This window comes from Dermacentor variabilis, unplaced genomic scaffold (genome assembly GCF_050947875.1).
Source record: "Dermacentor variabilis isolate Ectoservices unplaced genomic scaffold, ASM5094787v1 scaffold_18, whole genome shotgun sequence".
NCBI classification, from domain to species: Eukaryota; Metazoa; Arthropoda; class Arachnida; order Ixodida; family Ixodidae; genus Dermacentor; species Dermacentor variabilis.
This window is the reverse complement of record NW_027460346.1, coordinates 8,913,546-8,937,980: the sequence shown is the minus strand read 5'-3', so window position 1 is coordinate 8,937,980 and position 24,435 is coordinate 8,913,546. Positions and strand designations below refer to the sequence as shown.

At 42.5% G+C, this 24,435-nt stretch overlaps 1 protein-coding gene across 2 annotated transcripts in view; it reads right to left on the bottom strand.

Annotated features, from left to right (window-relative positions):
• Positions 1-560: 560 nt before the first annotated feature.
• The window catches only part of LOC142568373 (uncharacterized), a 38,232-nt gene continuing 14,357 nt past the window's right edge, over positions 561-24,435 (bottom strand). For both annotated transcript variants that reach the window (XM_075678372.1, XM_075678373.1), the window contains exon 3: positions 561-1,631. In XM_075678372.1, coding sequence (XP_075534487.1) covers positions 1,233-1,631 — 399 coding nt within the window. In that variant the 3' untranslated portion in view covers positions 561-1,232. The remainder of the gene's footprint in view (positions 1,632-24,435) is intronic.

Sequence of the window (24,435 nt, the reverse complement as noted above, 5' to 3'; positions counted from 1 at the left end):
GTTTATAGCGGGACAGCACGACGGCAGCAGTGTGACTGCGCCTAGAGTGCCGATAGAATTGCTATCACAACAAAATAACTATTGGCTAGTTATATTATACCTACATTGTGCCAAGTGACAGCACACACATTGATACTGAAAACAATATGCCATCTTTTTCTTACTTTTCTTTATAGCCTCACTACACATTCAGCCACTTCTGACAGCATGGCAGAACAAACAAAGAAAAACTCTGCATCTCTTGTACATTATTTAATGTACTGCTATAAACAACCATGTCACTAAATCTTACCTAGTGTCTAGCATTTAATTCTTTCTTTGATTTGCTGTATCACATTCAGTTTTGTTTTTCAAAGCAAACTTTCATTTTGCAGTATGTCTATTTTTCTTCCCAGCAAAGTTTCTCTCTGATAAGCAATACGTATGATTGGCATGTGAGGAAAAACAGAACAAAAGTGAAGCCAGCAATATGTGTATGTAATGGTGCAGAGGTGTTATTATTATCTTGCACATTCAACAGTCAAAAGCACTTATCTTGCAATTAAATGAATGCACACAAATGTGATTTCTTAAAACTTTAATGTTATTAAACACAACCTTAACCATAACCTTAACATTTAAGCATTTTATCAGCGGCAAATGTGTAACACCTTGCATTGCATCCTGATATGCACTCCTGACTGAAGAAAGCAAATGAAAGGCAATGGTTACAGGCACAGTAAAACAATTAACAAGGGCACAACACAAAGTGTTTGCTATGTCTTTCAGTATTTAACATATTATGGCAAGTACAGAAAGATTATCGCCATAAACAAGCTGCACTGATGTTTCATATGGCACATATTTGCATGTACATGGACATGATAATTTCTTGGCAGCACAGTTATTTTTCATATTAACCAGTGGCATCGTTAAGATTGACACATGCCACCAATGCAGACGAATGCTGCTTTTCACTTGGCCAACACGTGACCGGCCCCTTTCTATGCACCTCAGATTCAAGCAACACACCAGCAACCACGCAAACGTGGTGAGGAACACGATAACCAGCAAAAAAACTCACCCTCCGAGAAACCATGGACCATGACGAGAAGCAGCCCCACACAGTTCCACACTTAAATGTGCCACTGAGAACAGTGGGTTTACGGTTGGTCCATTGTGCAACAACAACGCCCGCTGAGGCAGCGGCATGCGCCCCACAGTCCCGGGTTGACGGGATCTGATGGTGCTGCTCAACTCCTGAAGAGTTCCGAGAGCGTGATATCTACTGCGTCACTGCCATGGCCATTGAGCGTGAGCTTGAACCTCACAAGGGCTTGGTATGCGACCAGCATTGCCAGGTCCCGATTGGGGCCCTCAGGAATATCACTGACGCAGTTTTCCATCATGAGACCAAAGGCACGGCACGCACCCACTGCCGGAGCTGCCACAATGGCTGTTGAACCGCAAGGGTCCTCCGGAGGCGACTCACGTCGGTACCGGCCCAGTTGAAAGCTACTCGTGCTGCTGGTTCCAGCTCCGCTAACACCAACACCGTTGTCACTGTAGCACTTTCTTTTTAGGGGTACGGGAGAGTGGCCCGGAGGCGGTGCGGGCTCACATGGTGGGTGTGCGTCCGAAAGGCTGTGATCCTGCAGCAGAGGTTAGCGGGTAACAAAAATGAGTGATGCCATTTGACTATCACGTAACAATCAAAAAAGAGGACAAGCTTGGTCTTTTTCTTCCTCTGCAGATTTATATGACATGCGACTGTTAGCATATCTGCTAAACTGTGAACTTCAAAATTCATAAAAGTTGCATGGAAATGACAAGGGAGGGGTGATAGCATGTATTTTAGTAAAGCTTGCACTAAGTGTGCACACGCATTTTGTGGGATACGATGCACTTCATTAACAATTATTAATAAAAAGCTAGGAACGACAGTAGAAATTGAAAAGTAAACCACTGCTTTATATCACAGTAACTTTTTCTGTACTTTGCCTGCTTCAGAATGAATGAATGAACTTTATTCCCCTTTTAAGAGAGGGGAGGGGCCAGGGGGGAGAGAGGGAAGTCTATGTACTCCAGTCCCAGCAGGCGTCCGCCACCACATTATGTTGCTAAACATCCATCGTTCACAGGCCCGTACCCAGGATGTTAATTTCGGGGGGGGGGGGGGGCAACCCAAAGTAACTTTCCTATGCAAATGAGGGGGGTAAGTACCTTTACTTGTACAAATGTGAATAACGCCCGCCATTCGCCATAAAGACGCATAAACCCACAAAAGAGAAATGAAATAAGGTGTATCTCACAGGTAGTACTCCTGTGAGATACACCTCTTCTTTACTTGGCAAGCAAGAAACCACATCCAATGGACTCGCGCAGGAAAGAAGCGCAGGAAGAACACTGCCAAGAACAAGTAAACAAATGAAAGTGCAAAATAAAGATTTCTATCATCATCACCAGCCTATTTTATGTCCACTGCAGGACGAAGGCCTCTTCCTATCATGGACCGCGCGAGGTTGTGTTACTCCGCCAGCCAATCACAGAAGCAAACAAAATCGTCATGCGGCCTTTTCAAAATGGCGTCGTACTTGATACCTCCAGAGCATCTGCTGTTCTTCAAGAGTCTTTTCATCGACGGAAGCAATGAGGTGTGCAAGAGACATAGACAAAGTGTATGGCGTCCAAGCGTTTCACTGTTCAAAACTCTACCCGCCATGGTTGCTTAGTGGCTATGGTGTTGGGCTGCTAAGCAAGAGGTTGCGGGATCGAATCCCGGCCTCGGCGGCTGCATTTTGAGGGGGACTAAATGCGAAAACACCCGTCTACTTAGATTTAGGTGCATGTTATACAAATTTCTGGAGACCCCCACTACAGCGTGCCTCATTATCAAATCGTGGTTTTGGCACATAAAACTTCGTAATTAATTCAATCTTCAAAAGTCTGTGGTATAGTTCATTTCATTGCTGAACCCTTTTTACTCATGAAACTTCACTGTCAACTGAAGTGAACCTTGACAATAAATAGTTGCAGCGAAGCAAGCACTTTATTTCACTTCAATAAAAATTAGGCTTTCGCCATTCCACTATAATAGACGAGGGAAAATGTATAAAATTATGCGCTAATGATTTTATTTTCATTGTTACCGCCTTAATTGGGTAACAGGAAAAGTTTGAAGTACGAATTATTTGCAGCCTCATGGAGGAACAGTGGCTGGTGGTTATGAAGGCGTGCGCGAGGCTTCACTGCAGACTTAAGTTGTATCCGACTATAGTGGCGTCTTTTTTTATTACCTCTGGAAGAATTACAGAGAAATATATATTTTCTGAACAATCATAGTTCTTTTGGATCCCTCATTTACTGCTCTGCCAAGTGAAGTGCCAAAACCGACTCGTATTGTTATTTGGGAAGTTGCGTAATGATGCGTGGCTGCCAGTCCCGTACAACCGCGTGGAGCGCAGGACGCTGCGGTTCTAGACGTACTGCGCCCACCGCCGGAAGGTTAGAAGAACACCTACATAAGCACAGCAGAGAAGTGGCTACGTCAGGAGACTCCACTGATAACTGTAGAAGTGTCATTCAAAATACAGAGAATTGTTCTCCACTTCTGGAAGTGTTTTCTCTACTTCCTTTTTAAATAAAAAGATATTGATCCAAAAATATTTTCATAAACAATGGTTAAATTTGTTAATTTTCGCTTTTCCTTCCTTTTTGGCAGTTGCCTTGGCTTAATTTCTCAACTCCTTGCGACTCTTGTTTCCAGTTGCCAATTTTGCACAGAAAGTGCTGCACAATTAGGGGAAAACCAGACGAGGTAACGGGTGACAGTCATATTGCTTATGGGTTTAAGGGTTATTGCACGGTTTGATGATGGATGCTGTTTCACATTATTTTAATTTGCCCTTTATTTAGTCCTGTATTGCGTGTACATAGTTCCGACGATCTGCCAGCGTTGCGGCGAGCCGCCACTCGAGGTAATAGTGAAGCAAAAGGAAAAGTTAAACTCAACTGGCATTTTCTCCGGCTGCAACTCATTCCTCAAGCATACAGACCAGCTGACTACGTACGAACCGAATCCTTTTCCTGGTCCCTGGATCAGTCTAAACAAAGGTTTAACTAACGAAGCAACAGCCTTGAGCTTGACTGTTGACTGGATGGTGACAACTGAACGCATCTCGAGTTAATCGTGTGGGCACTGAATTGATGAGAAAACTGGCCTTCACACCCCAGGAGATGCTGATAAATACTGTCATCCAAAAGGAGTGAAAAAGGCAGCAAAATGTGACCACCGAATAGCTGTCAATTCTCAACATTGATTTCGCTGTGCTTTAGGAATGTGTGTGAGGATTGGTGGCATGGACAGGGTGGGATGGGGGGGGTGGGGTATGTCACTTAATTTCGGGGGGGGGGGGGACAGGCCCCCCCGGGCCCTCCCTTGGGTACGTGCCTGGTCGGCTAGTTGTGGTAGGCCTCCGCTACCTCTTCAGCCTACCTTAGGAATAAGTCCTGTAGGGTGGGATCGGAGCTGCACAGGGCAGTCTCCCACAGCTCACCGCTACTAATTAATGGTTTGAGCGTGCGGGGGGGAGTTTTCATGGGGCATTGCCACATGATATGGGAGAGATCTGCTATCGGGACAGGGCAAAAGCGACACTTGGGTGTCAGGTATGTGGCGGGAAAGAATAAGGGCAAAGTTCGCGGGGTAAGAAAAGTGCGAGTTTGTAGTTGCCGCCACAGTATTTCTCTCTGGCGCGTTCTAGGCACAGAGAGAGGTAGATACATTAGGCGTTGGTGTCTTTTATGTGTGCAAATTTCATAGAATGTGACGAGTGTGTCTTTATTGGTGTGTTGTTGGGAGTCATTGGGTTCTAGAGTTAGGCCCATATTTACGGCCACTCAGTCCATGAATCCTCGAGCAGCAGCATGAGCCATTTCGTTGCCGTGGAGTCCTTGATGTGCTGGAGTCCAGACGAGAGCAATGTCGTTTTCTGGTGGGTGAGCGACAACTAGAGAGTGGGCGAGGTTGTTTATGTAGCTATTACTGAAGTTCAGGATAGCAGTCTTAGAATCACTAATGAGACGTCGCAATTGGGTAACCCCGATGCGAGTGCAGTGGCGGCTTCTTCCGCGTCGCCCGCCAAGGTGGTCTTGACTGATGCTGAACAGTGTTGCCCTGGTTGTCTACGACCGCTAGAGCATAATGATGTCTAGGGGTGTAGGCTGCAGCGTCCACATAGTAGACTCCTTCAGCCTGTCCATAGCTGCGTTGTAGCGCCTTGGCTCGACGTTTGCGGCATTTGACGTGAAATTCGGGGTGCACGTTTCTGGGCCAGAAACTTGTCTGAAAACACTTGCTTGAAGCAAGTACCCTACTAGTATAAGGCATTTTCTGCTGCCACAAAAAGGTGAGAAAGGTACAAAGGTTCCATCAAGATTTCTTCATAGTATGCATTCTTTTTGTTTGCAATCGTATGCCTCTACCACCTTCCAACACCTTTAAACTTTCTTGCAGACAGAATCTCTTTTCGTAAAACTTGACACATTAGTAAAACTGTAGAACAATGAAGAATTTGTAAAGTTCACAAAAAATTCGGGAGGATTGGCAGGTACGCTATTAAATGCCCAAACAGGACACTGCATGAATGGCGCACTTACAGCAGCACAAAATTTGTGCAATGTCAATGACGTCAAGACCCGAGGAAACAGATGGTAAGACAACACAGTAGCATGTTGTTTAAATGTGACACACACAAACATGGCTTGTTTGACCTCTCTCCACTTGAGGCCTGCTCACTCCATTCATTGATTCTCCCTCTTTCGCCACAATAGACATGGAAGCACTAGCATTCCACAGGACTTTCAACTTGCATTGGGTAAAGGTAATGCATCTTCAAGGACACGTGGTGGCATGCATTGTGGGGGGGTTATGATGGAACAAGTGCTGGAATGATCAGTCGCCTTCAAAAGCTTGAAGTTCTGCAATTAGAATAAAAGAAATATTTGTGCAAGAATATTCAGAGGCGAGTACTGTGTGACTCTCAGTATATAACAAAATTTTCTACTTTAAGCGGTTACGATGAAGGCCTGATGAATACTAGTCATGTAGTGATCAAAAACAATACTCACAAAAAATGCAGTACAAACATTTCTAGATTACCATGATGATTCAGTTTAAACACAGTGCATGCATACATTTCACACGAAGTGTGCTCATGCATGCCACTTCAGTGAAGACTTTGGTGCAGCAAGAAAGCAGACTGTGTGCAAAAAGTCAGCCTTGCTCAAGTTTATTTGAAGACATGTATTAAAACAAAAAGAAACTGTAAAGTGACAGCAGCTGCCTTCTGATAATGAGACTTATGCAAGTTTATGTATTTGTGAATGATATTTAATCTGTAAAGCGTACTAAGTTTACCAGCAAATACTCAAACAAAATTGTTCAAGATATTTGCTATTTCAACCTGTTAACAGCAAACAAGGAAGCAGGGTCCGTCCCTTATGTAGATCTTGTGAAATATGTTCATTAATTATGGTATGCACAAGTTATAGTCCACTGCTTAACCAATTAAATTAAGTGCGGCTGCAATGCACTCTTGTGCAGAGTTAGAGAGAAGGAGATGGCAGCTAACCACCACTGTGCCATAAATGTTTTGAAAGTCTCTGTAACAAAATACTTTTTTCTACTGAGCAAGCATGCTTGCTCTGTGCTATGAAAGACTGCTGGAAGAAAATAAAATCTCCAGACTCCAGTAACCCCGAGTTTCATAACCAAATTATTGCAAGCAGCTGTTATTTGCACCAAACTCTTTGATACATTTGGAGGCTAATGCTTAAAGTCTCAACTAAAGTTTCTTCCCCTGTCACTCTGAACTTCTCATAAGAGCATATATTTGGGTGAGTTGGAACTGATACATGACGGAAATAAACAGTGCAACTTTTACACAGACTGTAGGCAAAGAAGACGCACACAAGCACTGACTCACAACTACATTTTTATTGAAAACACAGTGACATGTGTGTGTGTGTGTGTGTGTGAAGATTATCACATTGCAAGAGTAAAAAAATTTTTGCAGACAACAGACAATCATCCTTTTGCACGTGCCACACCATTCTGCGTGCACATACAATCAACACGCTTGCCACTTGTCAAGATACTGTATTCCTTTTTTTCTTAATGTGACTGATGGATTCATGGAGCAAGGAGTGTAACCCCGGCAGCTGTAATGTGTTCAGTGTAGACATCAGGCATCTTTATTATTTGATCCCCTCCAATGAATTGTTGTGCGGTCTACAGAATTATATCACTCAAGACAGTGATTAGCAACAATTCATAGACCACTGTGGTAATGCAGTGGATTGGCTTATGGAAATTTTGCAGTTTTATTTAGTCTACCATTGTGGGTCTCGATAACCAGTCATTTGCGCAAAAAGCTGGGATTTGCATAGGGTAAAAAATTGCACTAATGTTATGCACAATTTTCCTAAGTTCTGTAGACAGGTCATTATAAATGGATTTAGAGGAGGAAGAGGAGGAATAACATTTATTGAAGGAAAAAAAAATGCAGGGGAAGCAAGACTCCAGTGGCCACTGCAAACCGCCCAGCTTGATCCAGGAGGCCCTCCTTGACCTCGAGGTCAGCAAGAACGAGGATGGCCTCCCAGGGCTCCCTCAGCAAGGTGAATACCAAAGGTGAATTAATAGTACGAGGTCTTTTGGTACACTCCTATGTTACATGAGGCAATGAAGGCCGGGACCCGCACCACAAGAAAGAGTTTAAATTGTTTCGGTATGTTGATGACTTTCAGATAATTGCTCCAAAGGCAGATTTAAACAAACGGCCATAAAATTTTTGCAGCGCGAAGCACCGAAGTGAGGAAAAAAAAAGGAATAAAAACAGACGAAGAAAGAAGAATTGCAAGAGGACAACACAAGCGCTGGCAAAACTCTGGCAAATCCTTTTGGTATTTCCCCTAGATGGGGCCAGCCTCCTGCATAAACTTTGATGAACTTCTGCTGGACATGTTCCTTGCCGAATGTGCCATGCCACCAAACGTGCTCGCCACACACACACCACGATCCACGCAATCCTTATTCCTTCATCCTTTTTTTTTTCCGCATTTCAGTGCTTCAAAAGTTTACACCATGGACCTAAAGCAACTCACCCACATCGCTATTCTTAAACAAACAGGTAGCCAATGTGCTAAAGGTTTTCGAGGAAAGAGGGAAGAGTCTATGTGTCACTGAAGTACCTTAGAGATAATGAACTGCAGTTCTTGAATATAAAATTAAGGGTGCAAACCAGTGTGAGTCATCATGTGGACCGAAGTTCGCGACTCAGCCAAAGAAGTCTGCTCCCGATCTGTTGGCAATGGTACGCCAAGTGTCAAAGCGTGTACCTGAAGCCGAGTCGGAAAGGTGTGTATCTGAGGCTGTGGATGTGCTTACGCGGTCCCGTCCCCTTAGCGAAAAGTTCTCCTTGAACAGGACTGTTAAGTTCTTGAAAGACAATGCGCTCACACTTATCCCTGCGGATAAGGAGGGTGGTTTCGTGGTGATGAACAGGACGATGTATAATTCAAAGGCTCGTGAAGCCATTTCGTCAACTTTCAGGGTCCACAAGGACATAACACGAAAGTCCAAAATGAAGCAAAGAAGCTATGCAAAAGCTTCAAATTAGATGGCTTATCCCGGTCTATTGAATAAAGCACAAAGGGGGACCTTGAATTGTTTTTCTCTGCAAAAACGCACAAGCCGGAATGCCCCCTCAGAGTGATAGTGTCAGAGAATGCTACTTGGCAGAAACATGTAGCGACGTATTTACAAAAGCACTTAAAGCTCTTGCCAATCGACGACCCATTTTTGGTAACCAAGCCAGAACAAGTGGGGGAATTCTTTAAAGACTGTCAAGACAGGGATCTGGTCGCTTTTTCCATTGACTTAAAAGATCTGTACTATTCCCTCCCACAGAATGACGTGATCAAATGTGTGTCTGACTGCATTGACAAGTTTGGCGCGGTTCGTTTTCAAAACGCTTGTGGTTTGACTAGCGACAGATTTTTAGAACCTCTTCGTTTTTATGTTAATTCGACTTACGCGACTTGGGAAGGAAATGTTGTCAAACAAAAAGATGGCATATGCATTGGGTCATGTACTGCTCCCTGCTTAAGTGACTTGTTTCTAGCTAACCGCGACCAGGTTCTTGATGAACGCCTAAAAAATGACACCGATGTCGCGAAAGTATTCAGATTCGTTGACGATTTTTTAATCATTTTAAATAACAAATCAGACAATTTTAACTCGCTGGTTTCAAAAACCGTAACCTCATTCACTGAAGTGTTGTCCCCTTTGTCTTTGACACATGAAGTCCCCATAGGCAATTTCATAAGGTTTTTAGACTTGGGATTGTACTTTTATCCACAAATGACATGCTGGAGTTATCAGCCAAGAGGCAATAAGCCAGTCCTACCATTTCATTCAGCTCATTCAAAACTTGTAAAACGCGCAGTAGTGACATCGTGTTTCAACAATTCTTTGACGAAGTCATGTGACCACAAAATGGAAGCCAGTTTCAAAGAGCAGGCCAAGCGCCTGGCAGATTCTGGTTACCCGATGCGTATGCTAACTTCTGTCGCGGCGGGCTTAAGCAAAAAGTGCAAAAACGTGTCGAATGCAAGCAGTACCAATGCTAGAGCAAAGAAAGTTGCTGTGGTACCATACATTCATTGCATTTCACATAATCTCAGAAGAATAGCGGCGAAATCGGGAGTAGACGTGAGCGTCTACAGAAGCTATGTAAACAGGTTAACACAGAAAATAACAAAAGGCACTCATGTTCACCCAACATCGCAAACAATTTGTAACCTGTACTCATAACGTTGTCTATGCCATCCCACTTTCATGCAGAAGAACGTATATTGGTCAAACCGGCAGATGCATCAACGAGAGATTAAAGGAGCATCAATATAACGTCACTAAGGTATAACGTCACTTCTTTGCCTACGGTCTGTGTAAAAGTTGCGCTGAACTTCTCAAGCTGGCACAACCAGCTTACTTAACTTGCATGGTTCACAAAACAGCTAACGTAGAGCCGTACCTGGTCACTTGCGCTGGGTTTCTTTTTTTTGTGTGTGAATGCCTTCTATTTTCTGCTGTGTTGTTGTTGTCTTCTATTGCCAACCTTGATTCGAGCAGGGAAACGAATTCTGGTGGCCTAAATGACCTTGCTAAAGCTATGGCTGAGAAGCAGCCGGGAAGCATAAAAGAGGTCGTTAAGGTACTGAATGAGTTGGTGACTAAGCTAGATCCTTTCACGTCAGACATTAAAAGTGACGTTGCTCGGATCAGTACCTCAAACGGTGAAATTCGGATGGAAATCACTGGTCTTCAACGATCCGTACAATTATTGGGTGATGGTTTTGAAAAATTCAAACTTGATGTTGAGGCCTTCTGTGGTGAGCTTTCTGCTGTTAGGGCTGACAATGAGCAGTGCCGGATTGAAAGTGAACTCCTCAAAAAAGAACTGAAGCAGGCTAGGAGTGAGATAACTGGATTGAAACAATACTCGAGAAATATGAATGTTGAAATTCAAGGGCTTCCGGTTGTACCAGATGAGGACCTTCTGAAGGAAGTTGGAAAACTTGCGGGGTATTTGATGGCCGGCACCACTGAGAATGACATAGACGTTGTGCATCGTGTGCCATCCAGAGATAAGGGTAGGCCGTACGTAGTCGTAAAGTTTCGTTTGAGAGTTGGCCGGGACAGAATGCTTTCGGCAGCAAGGAAAAGAAAACTGAATGCAAGGCATTTAGGGTATGACACAGATGCTTCGATCTATGTAAATGAGCAACTCTGTTGCGAAAGCAAAATTTTGCTAGCAAAAGCGAGACAAGCAAGGAAAGAGAAAAAATGGAAGTTTATCTGAGTGTCTCAAGGCAAAGTTCTCATGTGGAAATTGGAAAGACACCAGTTTTGCGCATAACGTGTGAGGAGGACTTGGCGTAGTTGTTTAACAGGTGTCACGGTGGAAAAATGGTTTTCATAGTTGTGATCCTGCATGTCATTTTTCTTTTTTTGATCGCTTTGTTAAACAGGAAAACATAATCCTGTCCATCTGTACAGTGTTCTATGTGTTTAAACCTATTTCTTCATATTACACAGCATTTTGTGTAACCAATGCCCCTACTCTTCATCTATATTATGCAACTGAACATTTGTATAATGCTTTCAATATTGCTGTGTGCTGGACTAGTGCCATATATCACTTCTCTGTTGTCTATACTAGTTTTTCTAACCTTGTACAACGAAAGTATGCCTTCGTAACAATTCAACATCTCTTAGCGAGTATGTTTACCCTATTCAAGGGCTGCTGTTTTGTTATACTTGCTATAATTATTTCTGTATACATATGTTATTACCACTGTCTACTAATGGACTCTAATACGATGGGTTCTAGTCCGTCGGAACTAACTTCACGCATTGTAGACCAGCGCATATCACCCCTAGCTGTGCTTCACATTAATATGCAGTCTGCTCGTTGCAAAGAGGTCAACCTCTTTGTTCTTCTTGATGAGTTTAAACTTGATTTCTCCATAGTTATGCTAACAGAAACTTGGTACCGTGATGACTCGAACATTATTAATATCACAGGTTATAATCCAGTTTATTTAAATAGGAAAATAAGGACAGGAGGTGGTGTATGTATGTATGTTAAACATGAGATGAGATTTGAATGGCTTAACGAGTGGTCTCAATGCACGGATGATATTGAAATTGTATGTCCTAAAGTAGAAAACTGCGTGTTTGTTGCAGTATACAGACCACCTGATGACAGCATAAACAATTTTATACAGTTTTTAGATAACATATTTTCCTTCGTTAATGACAATGGATATAGACTCGTATTGGGAGGTGACTTGAGTATTGATATGTTAGCAAGCATAAATAAGCAAACGGATCTTTCGGCACTTTTTGATTCCCACTTTTTATCGAATGTTATTGTCACTCCTACTCATATTACTGACTCGAGTGCAACATTAATAGGCCTGTTCATAACAAACTTTCCCTTCGATTCCGTATTTTCTGGCATATTTGTACCTCTGTCAGTGATCACCTACCTATCTATTTTATTGTACACCAATCCTGCTGCACACTCAGACAGGCTGCTTCTGGTATACATTATAGAGATGCAAATTTTAAGTCTCTTTTTCGCTTTCATTATGAAATTGAGCAAACGAATGGGATGACTTATTTTCTTTCTCCTGTGCTGATTTAGCTTACGAGTATTTTATTCGAACGATCAGTTCAGTTTATAACAAACATTTCCCACTTCACGTTTTTAAAAAACTAAAGTGTGCCCGCAAATCTTGGATGACTACAGAGATCCTAAAGATGATGAAGGAAAAGGATAGGCTATTTCATGCATTCCTAGTTAACTGAAATCCATATGTTTTGAGGATGTTTAAAAATGTAGAAATTTGATCATTAAGTTACAATGGCAAGCAAAACGAAATTACTATCATAACATGTTCGAAGGCGTCACAGATATCAAACAAATGTGGAATAAATTACACTCCATCATAGAGTAAGGAATAGTTTAGAAAACTTGTAGTTTACAATGAAGTTATCAAAGGCAAGGAGTTAGCCGACAAATTCAATGAATACTTTACATCTGTAACTGAGAGCTCACATCAAGATAGCGCCTTTGATTACTTGCCTGTGCCACTCAAGGGATCAATATTTCTTTTCCCAACTGATGAAAATGAAGTATTAAGAGTATTCAAAAACTTTAAGATGAGTAAGAGCGAGGATATAAATGGTCTAAAAATGGAAACGATTAAATATATTATTGATCTCCCTAGTCTGTGTGTGACATGTATTTACAACCTTTTCTTACGAACTGGCACTTTCCCACAGAATATGAAGAATGCCAAGGTGACAGTAATATACAGAAACGGAGTTAACAACATTCTCTGTAATTATAGATCTATTTCAATCCTTCCCCTATTCTCCAAAGGACTCGAAAAAATTATTCATCTTAGACTGTAAAACTTTTTTGACAAACATTCTGTCGTAACAAAATCGCAATATGGATTTAGATCAGGTTTTTCAACAGGAAGTGCTCTACTGATTCAAAAAGAATTGGGTCTTAAATATATTGAAGCAAAAAAATTCACACTCGGCATATTTTTAGATATGTCCAAGGCCTTTGATAAAATTATCCATGAAACATTAATAGGAAAGCTGCAATGTTATGCAGTTCACGGTGTTGCCCTCAATCTAATTCAAAACTACTTAGCAAGCAAACATCAATGTGTATTGATAACCAGAACTCTGTCTTCTATGCAACCTGTTAAATACGGAGTTCCCCAAGGCAGCATATTGGGGCCGCTTTTGTTTATTATATTCATTAATGATATCGTAAATGTTGACCCTTCAGCCCAATACATAATCTACGCTGATGATGAAAGTCTTTTCTTTTCAGGAACGAATATACATAACCTCGTGAATCTAGCTAATTTGACATTAGCAAAAATATGCAGCTGGACACTTAGAAATTCTTTACAAATTAACTGCTCAAAAACTAAAGCTGTTCTTTTTTGCTCTAAATACCCACTTTATCAGCTCACTCATTCTTATAATCTCATGTTGAATAATAATAAAATTGAATTTTCTTCTACAGCAAAATCTTTAGGTATATTTTTTCACGAATATATGAAATGGGATAACCATACGGAACTTTTACAAAACAACCTTTGCAAGGTCTTGGGCGTACTGAGAAAATGTCAACATGTATTGCCAGTTCCTCAAAAGCTTTAGATATTTAAGGCACTCTTCTCATCACATCTGCGTTATTGCAACTTAATTTGGGGTAATGGAACACAACAATCTATAAATAATCTCATTATCCTACAAAAAAAGGCCCTACATTCTGTTGCACATACTTCAGAACTATTCGTTAAATATTATGTAATTAAATTAAACATGCTATATGAATACACTTTATTACTTTCCTTTAGATCTGATACTGTAAAGAATTGCGGTTATATACACAGTGTAGCTAACTTGCAACTAAATCCTTCTTCGCGCCTGAACAGACACCTGGAACAATGGTATGTGACACGGCCGCGCACAAACTATGGCTTTCAAACATTAAGTTATTGCTTGCCGAAGACATTAAATAATTTCAAGATTTCTTATGAAAAGGTTCGCACACTCTGTAACACTTCTGTTTTAAGCATGCTGTGTTAAATATGTTCATAGTTAAATTTCACTTTTTGTAAAATATGTTTTCTGTTGATATCATGTGTTTTCTCATTTGACACCGACACTGAAATGTATTTTTCTTTTACTGCCATGCTACCTTAGTGAACCAGGGACGTGGGGCTAGTTAAGCTGTTTTTAATGCAGCTTTTTTTTCCCTCGTCCCAACCACTTATGTGAAACTCCATGTATGCGGTAAATAAATGAACTTGAACTTGGGAGAGAAACTTGCGTACACTCACTGCCGCCGCTGTCTTTATTGCTCCCTTCCATCAGAGATGGGATGCCATAGACGCTTGTACCTACACAACTAGACTTTATATACATAGTATATATATACAGGCAGCTATTCAGAATGGAATTGATGGTTTAACTTGGCGAAGCTGAATGTGCAGAGCATGGCTCCTACATACAAACACCCATGAGGGGTCGGGAGCTCTGTTTTAACACCTTGGCTGCTCCTCATGAACCACCCCCATTACAGATTACAATAGACCGGCGACCTGATTGGGACAACTGGGATGTTACATACACGTGACCATTTCTCGCATTCTCCCTCCTCATTTCCCAGAATGCCTAAAAAAAAAGAGAGAAAGCTCTGTCTCTGTGAGCTCGTTAAACTGTCAATGTTGAGAAGGACAGCCTCACCGGTGTCAGCACTCAGCATATTGTGCAAGGGCAGGCCCCTTTGAATCGCGCATGCGGCAGATCATGTTACATTGGGTCTGGGAAGTGCCTTCGTTGTGACTAAAGCACGCCCACTGACACACTTAATGGTGCATTCTATCAGGGTTCATTTCTGGCGATATGCGAGGTGGAGACTGTTTTCGCTTACGGGGCTATGCTGTTCTCAAACCCTTCCCACCTTCCTTTGTCTGTAACGATCCTTTACATATCCAGTTACAGTGAATATGGCAGACACTTCTAAGTCATAACAAGCAGCTTACTGATATTGTAACATTGTAATGATGGTGAAGAACTGGTCAGTGCCAAAATGGTAAGTCACAAATGTAACACTTTATCAGGTGACCTTGTATCCAGAAAAACAAGCAGCACTGAAATCACAACCAATGATAACGGCAAGCACAATCCCTGTTCGCCAAAATCTGATTATGGGTCAAGTCTGCCACCTATTTATACATGAATCATCGTGCATTCTAGCGTTAATTGCTGGTGCTCCGTAAGTTCCACAATGTATACCATCATTTACATCAGTCGCACATGCTATCTGATTAAACAAGATGCTTTTGCCACAGAATTGGTGACAATATTCGAGAAAGTTCAGATAAATGAAGGCACGTCTTGGGCCAAGCAATAACTTTGTAACCGTGGTTAATCAATGAAAAATGACCACCACAAAAAGGTAAATAATGTATAGACCGTTTCATCGGGCGAGGAGGATAGGGTGCGCGGAGGGCCTTTCCTCCTCTCTGGCTTGGGCGATACGGCGCGGCGCTGCTTGAAAGTATTGCTGTCGCGTGCTGCGGAACGATTTCGAGATGTTTTAGATGTTACTTTGTGAAATTTACGCAATGTCCGTTCATATAAGGTCGTCAGGGAAGCCTTTCAGTGCATCGGTAACTACTGTAGGCAGAAATATGTCTTGAGGGCGCAAAAATGTGACGCGCATAATCAGCCGTGGTGTACGCGCATTATCAGTCGCGGTGCGTGCATGTGTTGCTTACGTTATGCTTATATCGATTTTAATTCAACAATCAAAACCGCCGTCTCTGTATTACCAGCATTAAATGGTAAATCAGCTCACTGTCTGATCAATTGGCGTAGGGAGTAAAACATAAAACATAAGAGCGCATGCTTGTGCACGGCCAACTTAAGGCAACCACGAAACATCTAAGCGGTAGGCTCTATCAAATATTTGTGATACACCGGCATCATTCTCACGCTTTTCAAGTCTAGTCTGCTTGAAATTACCATATGTCTACGCTAGCCTTGCTGCATGGGGCCCATGGTGCTGCTCAACACAGCGATCACCGCGGTTGGTGAGCAAGAACGATACATATATAAGCTGTGTGATAGGGCATTGCCTTTTTGGCCTGTATACAGCCATATACGAGAGGGTTCGCATAAAAAGAATGCGATGGCTATTTTTGAGCGCAAAATTTTCGTAATACGTGTGAGTGCGTCGTAGAGAACTGAACGAACACAACCGAAAAAAAAATTGGTTATCATCCTCTTTCTCTAAAAATCAAGAGAAAACGGGCTAACGCCGCACAACGTTTATAAATATATAACCGTTGATGCCATATGCTTGGACCATGCGCTATATAGAACAAAGATATCTGTAATCCAGCACCTACTACTGCTTAGGACGCTCGCGCAGTTCGTAAACGGTCGCTTTGCTGGACAAGCTTAATTCAGACTGTAAGGTATGCTGCTATTACTACCCAAAACTATTTTATTCATGGGTGTAAACCTCATCCATCCAACCAAGTAGTCACGTAGTATAACCTGCAGCGAACAGTTTGAACACTTGTCAAACAGCACAGCTCCTATCGTAGCAGAACGCTACCCACGCTGTTACGATCGTCACGTATGTTTCATGGCTCCTAAACCGCAGCTTAGAAATAGAGGATAATACTGCAATAAGGTCACATTAGTTATTGGAACATTCAGAAACACACAATTGATCTCCGAGGCTGATTGTATATAGGCTCAAATATGCGCTCACACATCGCGCTGCGTGTTCCGTCCACCTCAACGCAAGCAGAAATTCCGGCCATGACGCATTAAACCACTTCAGCACGTCTCACAGAACCGTTTACCATGTAGAAGACGCACGCCATACTAAACAGACCGCACGATCGCGAAAACAAACGCCAGAACCTACCGCCGAGCATATACCTGCCATGCAAAAGACCGCTTTCACCCAAGCCAGTATGGCGCTGCTCATAGGCGGCGCCACTGCGTTCACAATATGGCGGCGCCTACGAAAAAACGGTCTATATGTGTCACTATCCTCGAAGAAAGTATTTTACCAGTACTAATCTATGACACTGAAGCATGGAAGATGACAGAACAGCTTGAAAAGAAGCTAAGGACTGTGCCACGAAGCAATCGAACAAAAATTATAAGCGTAACATTAAGAGACAGAAAGGCAGTGGAATCTATTAGAGAGCAAACAAGTGAGGCTGATACTTTAGTTGAGAATGGAGTGGAGATGGGCAGGTCATCCAATGCATACGGCAGGTATGCAGGCACTATTGTAAGATACTATAGTTCGCCACATCCCTAGCACCACCTTAGCTGCTCTTCAATAGCGTTGCGACGCTGAAGAACTATTTTCTTCCATTCAGCTGGCCATCGACACAGTCAGGTGCTTAAGTTACGCTCTCTTTAGATGTATTAAATATGATGAGCTGCATCACCACCCGACAAATTTATCTGTACAAGCCCAGGAGAGGCAGAGCCAACTGTTAATCAGAGCCATGTGCTGGCCAGGGGCTGAAATTTTTTCGTGCTGTGCATGCACCGCCGACCAAAACAACCCCTGGCATCGGAAATCATTCTGGATTTTGTCTAGAATGTCTTTTTCACACTCAAAAAGAAATTTCAGCGTGCACATTGCAAACTCGGGCTGGATTTCGTGGCCAAGCCCAAGCACCGGGAGTCACATAACACTAAGAGCCCCATCCGAGCGCAAAGTTTCAAGGGCATTTCAATGGTGAGCGGGCTCGTCGTGGCATCTCGCAGAGGCCACGAAATCTAAGGAGACATGGATTTCAATTCTGAAACTTTATGAGTATAAAGCTCTCATAAACTTTTGATGAGAAAGATGCACTGACATTTCCAAAGTAGTGCTTTAGATATTCAATTCTGGAACTTTGTGCGTTTAATGTTGTTATAAACATTTGACACCAAAGGTGCACTGACTTTTCTAAAGTCATACATCGGAACATACAACGAGACAAGCCAAATCTAGACACTATCAAACAAATTGACAAAGCACGCAGCTAGGTCCGATAAGACGAAGTGTTGTGGTGGTTCATTTGTGCTACATGTCACAGGAAAGAATATCAACATTTTTTTCACCTGCGCCAAACATCCATGTCAAGCCACTAAACTCAGCAAAGGTAACGAAATTATTATTTATTTTTTCTACTTTGACTTTTATTCGCAAGGACACATTGAGCTTCTTAAATTTTTTTGTTCTTGCTACCCGCGGGGTGCCAGAGCCAGCCAGAGCGATTTTCTCGTGTTGCCCCAACCACTGCGCGGCGCGCTCGATGCGCATTCGTTTTTCTCCGGCCGAGCGGATTTTCGCCTGGCAGAGTTTTGGACGCTTTCTGGCTAGCAGATGAGAAAAAGAAACAATGGTCGCTCGCAGCCATCACTGTAGGGACTCGACGGATTGCAACGCATTCGCTTGAGCGCAACCTCTCCGGAAAGTCTCGTCTCGCTGGTGTAGGATACCGAGCAGTATGCGTATGGTTCTCCGTGTACCAAGCGTCTCACGTTTTCTTCGATATTCCTTCAATAGCAACATTAGGTGCCCAAAGTAGGCATTTAATTGTGGCCAAGATGCTTTCCTTTGCGTTTTTTCATTTCAGTGCCACCGCCCCACAAAAGAAACAAAAAAAAAAGACATTGTTGCAGCGCAGCGAATTGTCGCATGGTGAAAGTTCAAGTTTGTTACTTCTTCTTTTGTGGAAAGTAATGAGCCACGGGACACTTCAGTTGCCGGATACCCATATTATATTATTGCAATAGCAATTATATGGACACTCTAGGTGCATTCTGCCGTTGCCATCACTCTCATGTTCCATATAAAGTCCAAGGGCTATAACATTGTGACTGCGCGCCGCGTGCTGTATGTGTGAATGAAAGCGTGGGGGGGGGGGGGGGGGCATGGGTGAGCCTACGATGGTGGTTCAGTCTTATGTGCGCAAGGGAGAAAAGCAGGGAGGAAGTGTGCCGCCTTCCGTCGCGCGCAATATATCGAGGGGGAGTGGATGGAGGTGTGGCGGGCCTTAGAATTCTGTGATCTGTGAATATGTGATTGCGCAACATGTTTACTTGCCTTGTTTGACGCATTACATACAGCGACTTTTTCTTAGATACGTAGGTTTATTGGAGACTTATACGTATATTTAAATATCTTATTGCGAGGTTTTGTGTATACGTGCAGTGAACTTTGTTTTCAGTGACACTTTTTTGCCCTTTATCAAGCTGTATCTTTGCATTTCTAATGTACAAGGGCGAGTCAAATGAAAGTGAACCAACCAACGCCGCGTAATAATGGTTCTGGCCATTATCTGTGAGGCATGCGCATAGCACACAGGCATCTCTCATGTACAAAAGTGAGATGCAGGTGTGAGGATAAATGTTTTTTAATGCTCTCAAACACTGGGTTGAACGTGGTCGCGTGACATAGTGGACGCTCCAAAAGTCCGACGGAGTGATATCGTGAGGTCTGTGACAGCTGAAGGTGTTTCCAAAAAAGAAATTAGTTGCCTTGTGGCTGCCATGTACATTGAACATCGCCTTTTATTGGCCACTGTGAAGCGTTGGGGGAAGCGGTTCAAAGAAGGACATGAAAGTTGCAAAGACGATCCAAGAGTGGGCCAAAACCACCGTGCAATCACCCCCAACGCAACTGCAAAGGTTGATGTGTTCATTAGACAATGACAGAGGATAAGCATCGATGAACAGGGAGAGCGTGTGAACGTCAGTCACGGTTCGGTCCGCACCATAATTCATGAAGATTTCGGTTATCGGCTCTTATGTGCACAATGGATGCCCAAGATTTTGAACCACCGCCAGAAGACGGAGAGGCTCGGCAATGCCTTGACTCATCTGATCCGGTATCACAATAAGGATGACAGCTTCTTGTCTGCAGTTGTCTCCGGGGGCGAATCATGGTGCCGCTATTACGCGCCTGAAACACAACAAGAAAGCCCACAGTAGAAAAATTTGAAATCACCACGCCCAAAGGAAGCAAAGGCCATCATTTCTGCCGGAAAGGTGTTGTTGACCTTTTTTTTATCGTCAGGGGCCATTATTGATAGAATTTGCTAAACCTGGAGAGACTATCAATTGTTTCCGATATTATGAAACGCCGGATCAGCTGCGTGTCGCAATCAAGAACAAACGACGTGGACAATTGACGAATAGGGTCATCTTACTCCATGACAATGCCCATGCCCATGTCGCTGATGTGGTTAATACAAAACTGGCAGAGTTCAAGTGGGAAATGCTGTAAGATCCGCCATACAGCCCAGACCTGTCGCCTTGTGACTTCCTCATTTTCGGGCAATTGAAGAAAACTGCTTAAGGGAACCAGATTCGTGTCAGACAATGACGTGAAAGAGTTAGTTACGGACTTTTTGAAGCAGCAACCCAAGGAGTTTCATGAGACAGGAATCACACAACTCGTTAATCAGCGGGAAAAATCTCTAAATGTTGATGGAGACTACTTTTAAATAAAGCACCCCGTTTGTCATATATTCGCATTGGCTCACATTCATTCGACTCGCCCTTGTATATTTTGCAGAACTCCTGTTTTTTATGTGTGCTCTCTGTTGTGACTATTATTTCGGTGCAATTACAATACACGACCGGTGACAGCTGCTTCTGCACAATACATTGGAAAAAATGCCAGCATCATGGAGATTCTTCCCTGGTCGTTGCATATGTACAAAAATGTAAACAATGTTCTTGACTGACAAAGTTTCATTAACATATTTGTCCTCAACTTGCTCATTTCATGGCCTTTACATTTTTCATATCAGCGGCATGCACTGCTTTGCTGCTTTCGAACTGATATAGTTCTAAAGTTCGTGTGATATTTTGTTTACTTATTAAATAGACAAAAAACATTGAAGCATTGATATCACTTATTTCGGGCACAATTTTTTAGACATACGAGTACATTTTTTAATGAAAAAATACATACGTTATTGTCGTGACAGTGCGTAGCATTCAAGAATTCATTTGCAGCATCTTTGGCAATGGCAATGCACTTACTATTCCTGTATTTGATCCCTCAACAAGTTCTATAAGGAAGTGCGTGTGGAGGCCGAGCTTCTATGTGAGCCCCCTCCCCCGAACGAAATTTCTGGCTACATCACTGGCACTGGCATAAGCAAAAGATAACTGTTTAGGCATGATATTTCGTCTTTAGACAATATAATCAAAGGCTGGCTAACACATGCACTTCCGTTATTATTGATATGCCAAGTCTCGACCATAAGATCTGCGTCTTCAGTCTCATGTTTGAATAAAACTATACTGTCGCAATTACAATCGCAACTTTATAGACAGGCAACAGAATAATCTTATTGTATCCAGTTGATGTTCATTGAGGGAAGGCTTCACTGTTATTAGACAAAAGTTTGATGGACTCTTTTTTTTATTTTTCCATTCCTTTTCTTTCACAGGGGCATGCAATGAAAAATTGCTAGGTGAAGAGCAAAAATCAGATGATAAATTGTTGATAAAGGAGCTCACTCCTTCAATAACGCTAAGGAAACTAGCTGTCACGATGATTCACTTCTTTCTCCGACTTTCTGCCCATCCTATAAAAGGGTCCTGAACCACCCCTTGGGCTTGGTGAAAAATAACAACACATTCTGCGGATAGCACAGACTACTGTAAACATCACAGTTAAATTTCACAGTCGTGCGTGGTGCGTGGATCTCACAAACGGAGCATGAAGCCATCCTTTTCCCCAACACTCTCCTTTTAAACAAAGGCCATCTCCTCATCTGTTTCGAAGCTACCGCCGACTTGCATATGTCAACATATGCAAGATTCCAATAGGCGGCTGCTACTGACCGATAGTTGACATCAATCAAGAAGGGTGTTTGGATTAGTGCGCTTGCTCCTACTGTTACTGTGTATATTAATTTACACAGCTTACTAAACGTACAGCTGAAGTAAGCAAATATCTTCACTTCGAATTTGAATAAGAATAATGCACTTCAGGAAGTAAACGACTATTGTCCTCTCCCGCTAGGCCGCACCAGTCCATGCAAGAATGAAACTTTGGTGACACTGCTTATCGGCGTCCTAGCCATAGGGTCTCGCTAATTTCGATTAGTTTTGAACACTAAACTCGCCTTGAACCATGTAAAACTTAAGCTCAGATCACACGTATGCGGCGCCTACCACCAATCAGCCAATAGCGTTGGTCGGCCAACTGCGTTCAACCAGCTTTCAATGACGACATTGCAGATGCGAGAGCAAGCATTGGTTCACTGCTTCTGACACAATTGTAAATTCCCTACTGCATGCAGTGCAATAATATTTGGCTGACATGTTCAAAGGAGCCTCCTTAAATAAAGAGGAAAACAGAAATTAATCTAGATTAAAAGACAGCATGCTACTGGTGGGAGTTGAATCCACATCTTTCACATTACGCATGCAGTGCTCTACCAATGAGCTACCGCAGTGGCCGTCCTTCCGTCCACTTTCTTGGGTTTTGTTGTTACGTATTGTTGTTGTTGTTGTTGGATCTAGCCTTGGGAGCGATAGCAAGCACAATTGATGGCCGTGGTAGTGGGTGTGGAACATCCTTTCAACCGCAAGCAACACATTTAGCATGGGAACTCAAGAGCACTTAGGATGCCTTCTGACCTCAAGGCTTATTTCTCTCTCTTTTTTTTTACATGCACTGCATTAGGCTTGTGTTCTAGCTTGTCAACTTGGATTAACCTGTAGCTGTAGCTTACATGTTGTGAATTGTGAACTAATCCTAGGAACTCATTCTTGAGTGCTTTCGTATTCCTATGGCTTTTTCACAGAGCGGGAATAATAGCTATATGTGCAACAGCTTTGCACAGTGAACATTGAGCTGCCGATTGACGCTTATCCGTGCGCTCTTCCTCATGCACCTGTCCAGTTTGTGTCTGCATTTTTGATCATTAGATTTCAATGCTACAGTGACATTAGTGCAATAACAAATGGCATTTTGTCAGCTACAGCATCATAAATTCGCTCCCTTCTGTAAGGTGCTATGATGGAAAAAGCATGAAATATATAACACAATAGTGATTTTGGCATGTGATTGTTACTTCACCATGCATGAACAATAATGTAACATAATAAGAAGAAGCCCTCAAGGGAGCGCTTTTGCCACTAAAGGCAGGCTGTGTAATCTAGATCACTGCACAGTTTCATGCCTACACGAAGACCTGAGCCCAGCCCAGCACATAGGCAATGGTGGGTAAAATGGCCTTCATGGCGGGTTCGACCCAGGCCCAGGCCTGAAATCTAGAAGTATGGTTGTTTGGGATAGTTGGTTAGACACAGCAATGAGGGTCATAATGCTGGAAGACACGGACAAGAGCGAGACAAGAGGACGAGCGCTAATTTTCAACTGAGTGTTTATTTTCAGAAAAACAACGTATTTGTAGGCCCGCACACCGAAAAGGCCCAATCACCGCACATGAAAACCAGCAATATTTGTGTTATTCTTTCATTATTCTGAATCTTTGAGGAAAATTGCACAAGCAGTTTTATCATAGGTCATAATGGGTTAATTGAAAAGCTCTAGGAGAGAGAGGGAGGAAGAAATAGTAAAAAAATATATATATATGGTTGAAAGTGTATGCAAAAGATACTATCTACTTGGACTTTGTCAGTGACAGACATGTTCAACACAGGGTGTGTCAGAGATCCAAGGAAGCTGACAAGAGGTTACAAAGCACTGATCATGCAGGATTTGTAAAAGTTTCAGAAAAAAAAGCTCAAGGGTATTCAAGGACTCTCAAGTCCGTGTCAAAGTTTTTTCAAGGGTGCAGAGTGCTTTCATATGTAGCATGTTTTTATTATAACAACATTTCCAAAACACTATAGATAGTTTTACTGTACTGGAGATAAAAAATTATATTGGAAATGTCCATCCAGCCTTCAAGTACCTAACTTGCACAAACGTTCACAAAATTAATGCAGCTGCTGGGACCACTCTTTTATAAGCTGGGTGATGTTCATGAGTTCTACTACTTCACTTTTTGCAGTCTTTTGATTTCACTATGAAGGTGATGCCATTAGATGCTTCGGCCTTTTCTGTGTAGTGATCTGCTGAAGCAGTAAAACAGGCAATGACTTCTTCAAATTCCTTTTTTCTCATGCTGTCAATTTCACCTTCGACCAGACGTTTTTTTGGCTGCCTAGAGCAGTGATTCTAAACTCATCTCTGACACGGAGCAGCGTCCAGTCCACATAGCTCCTCG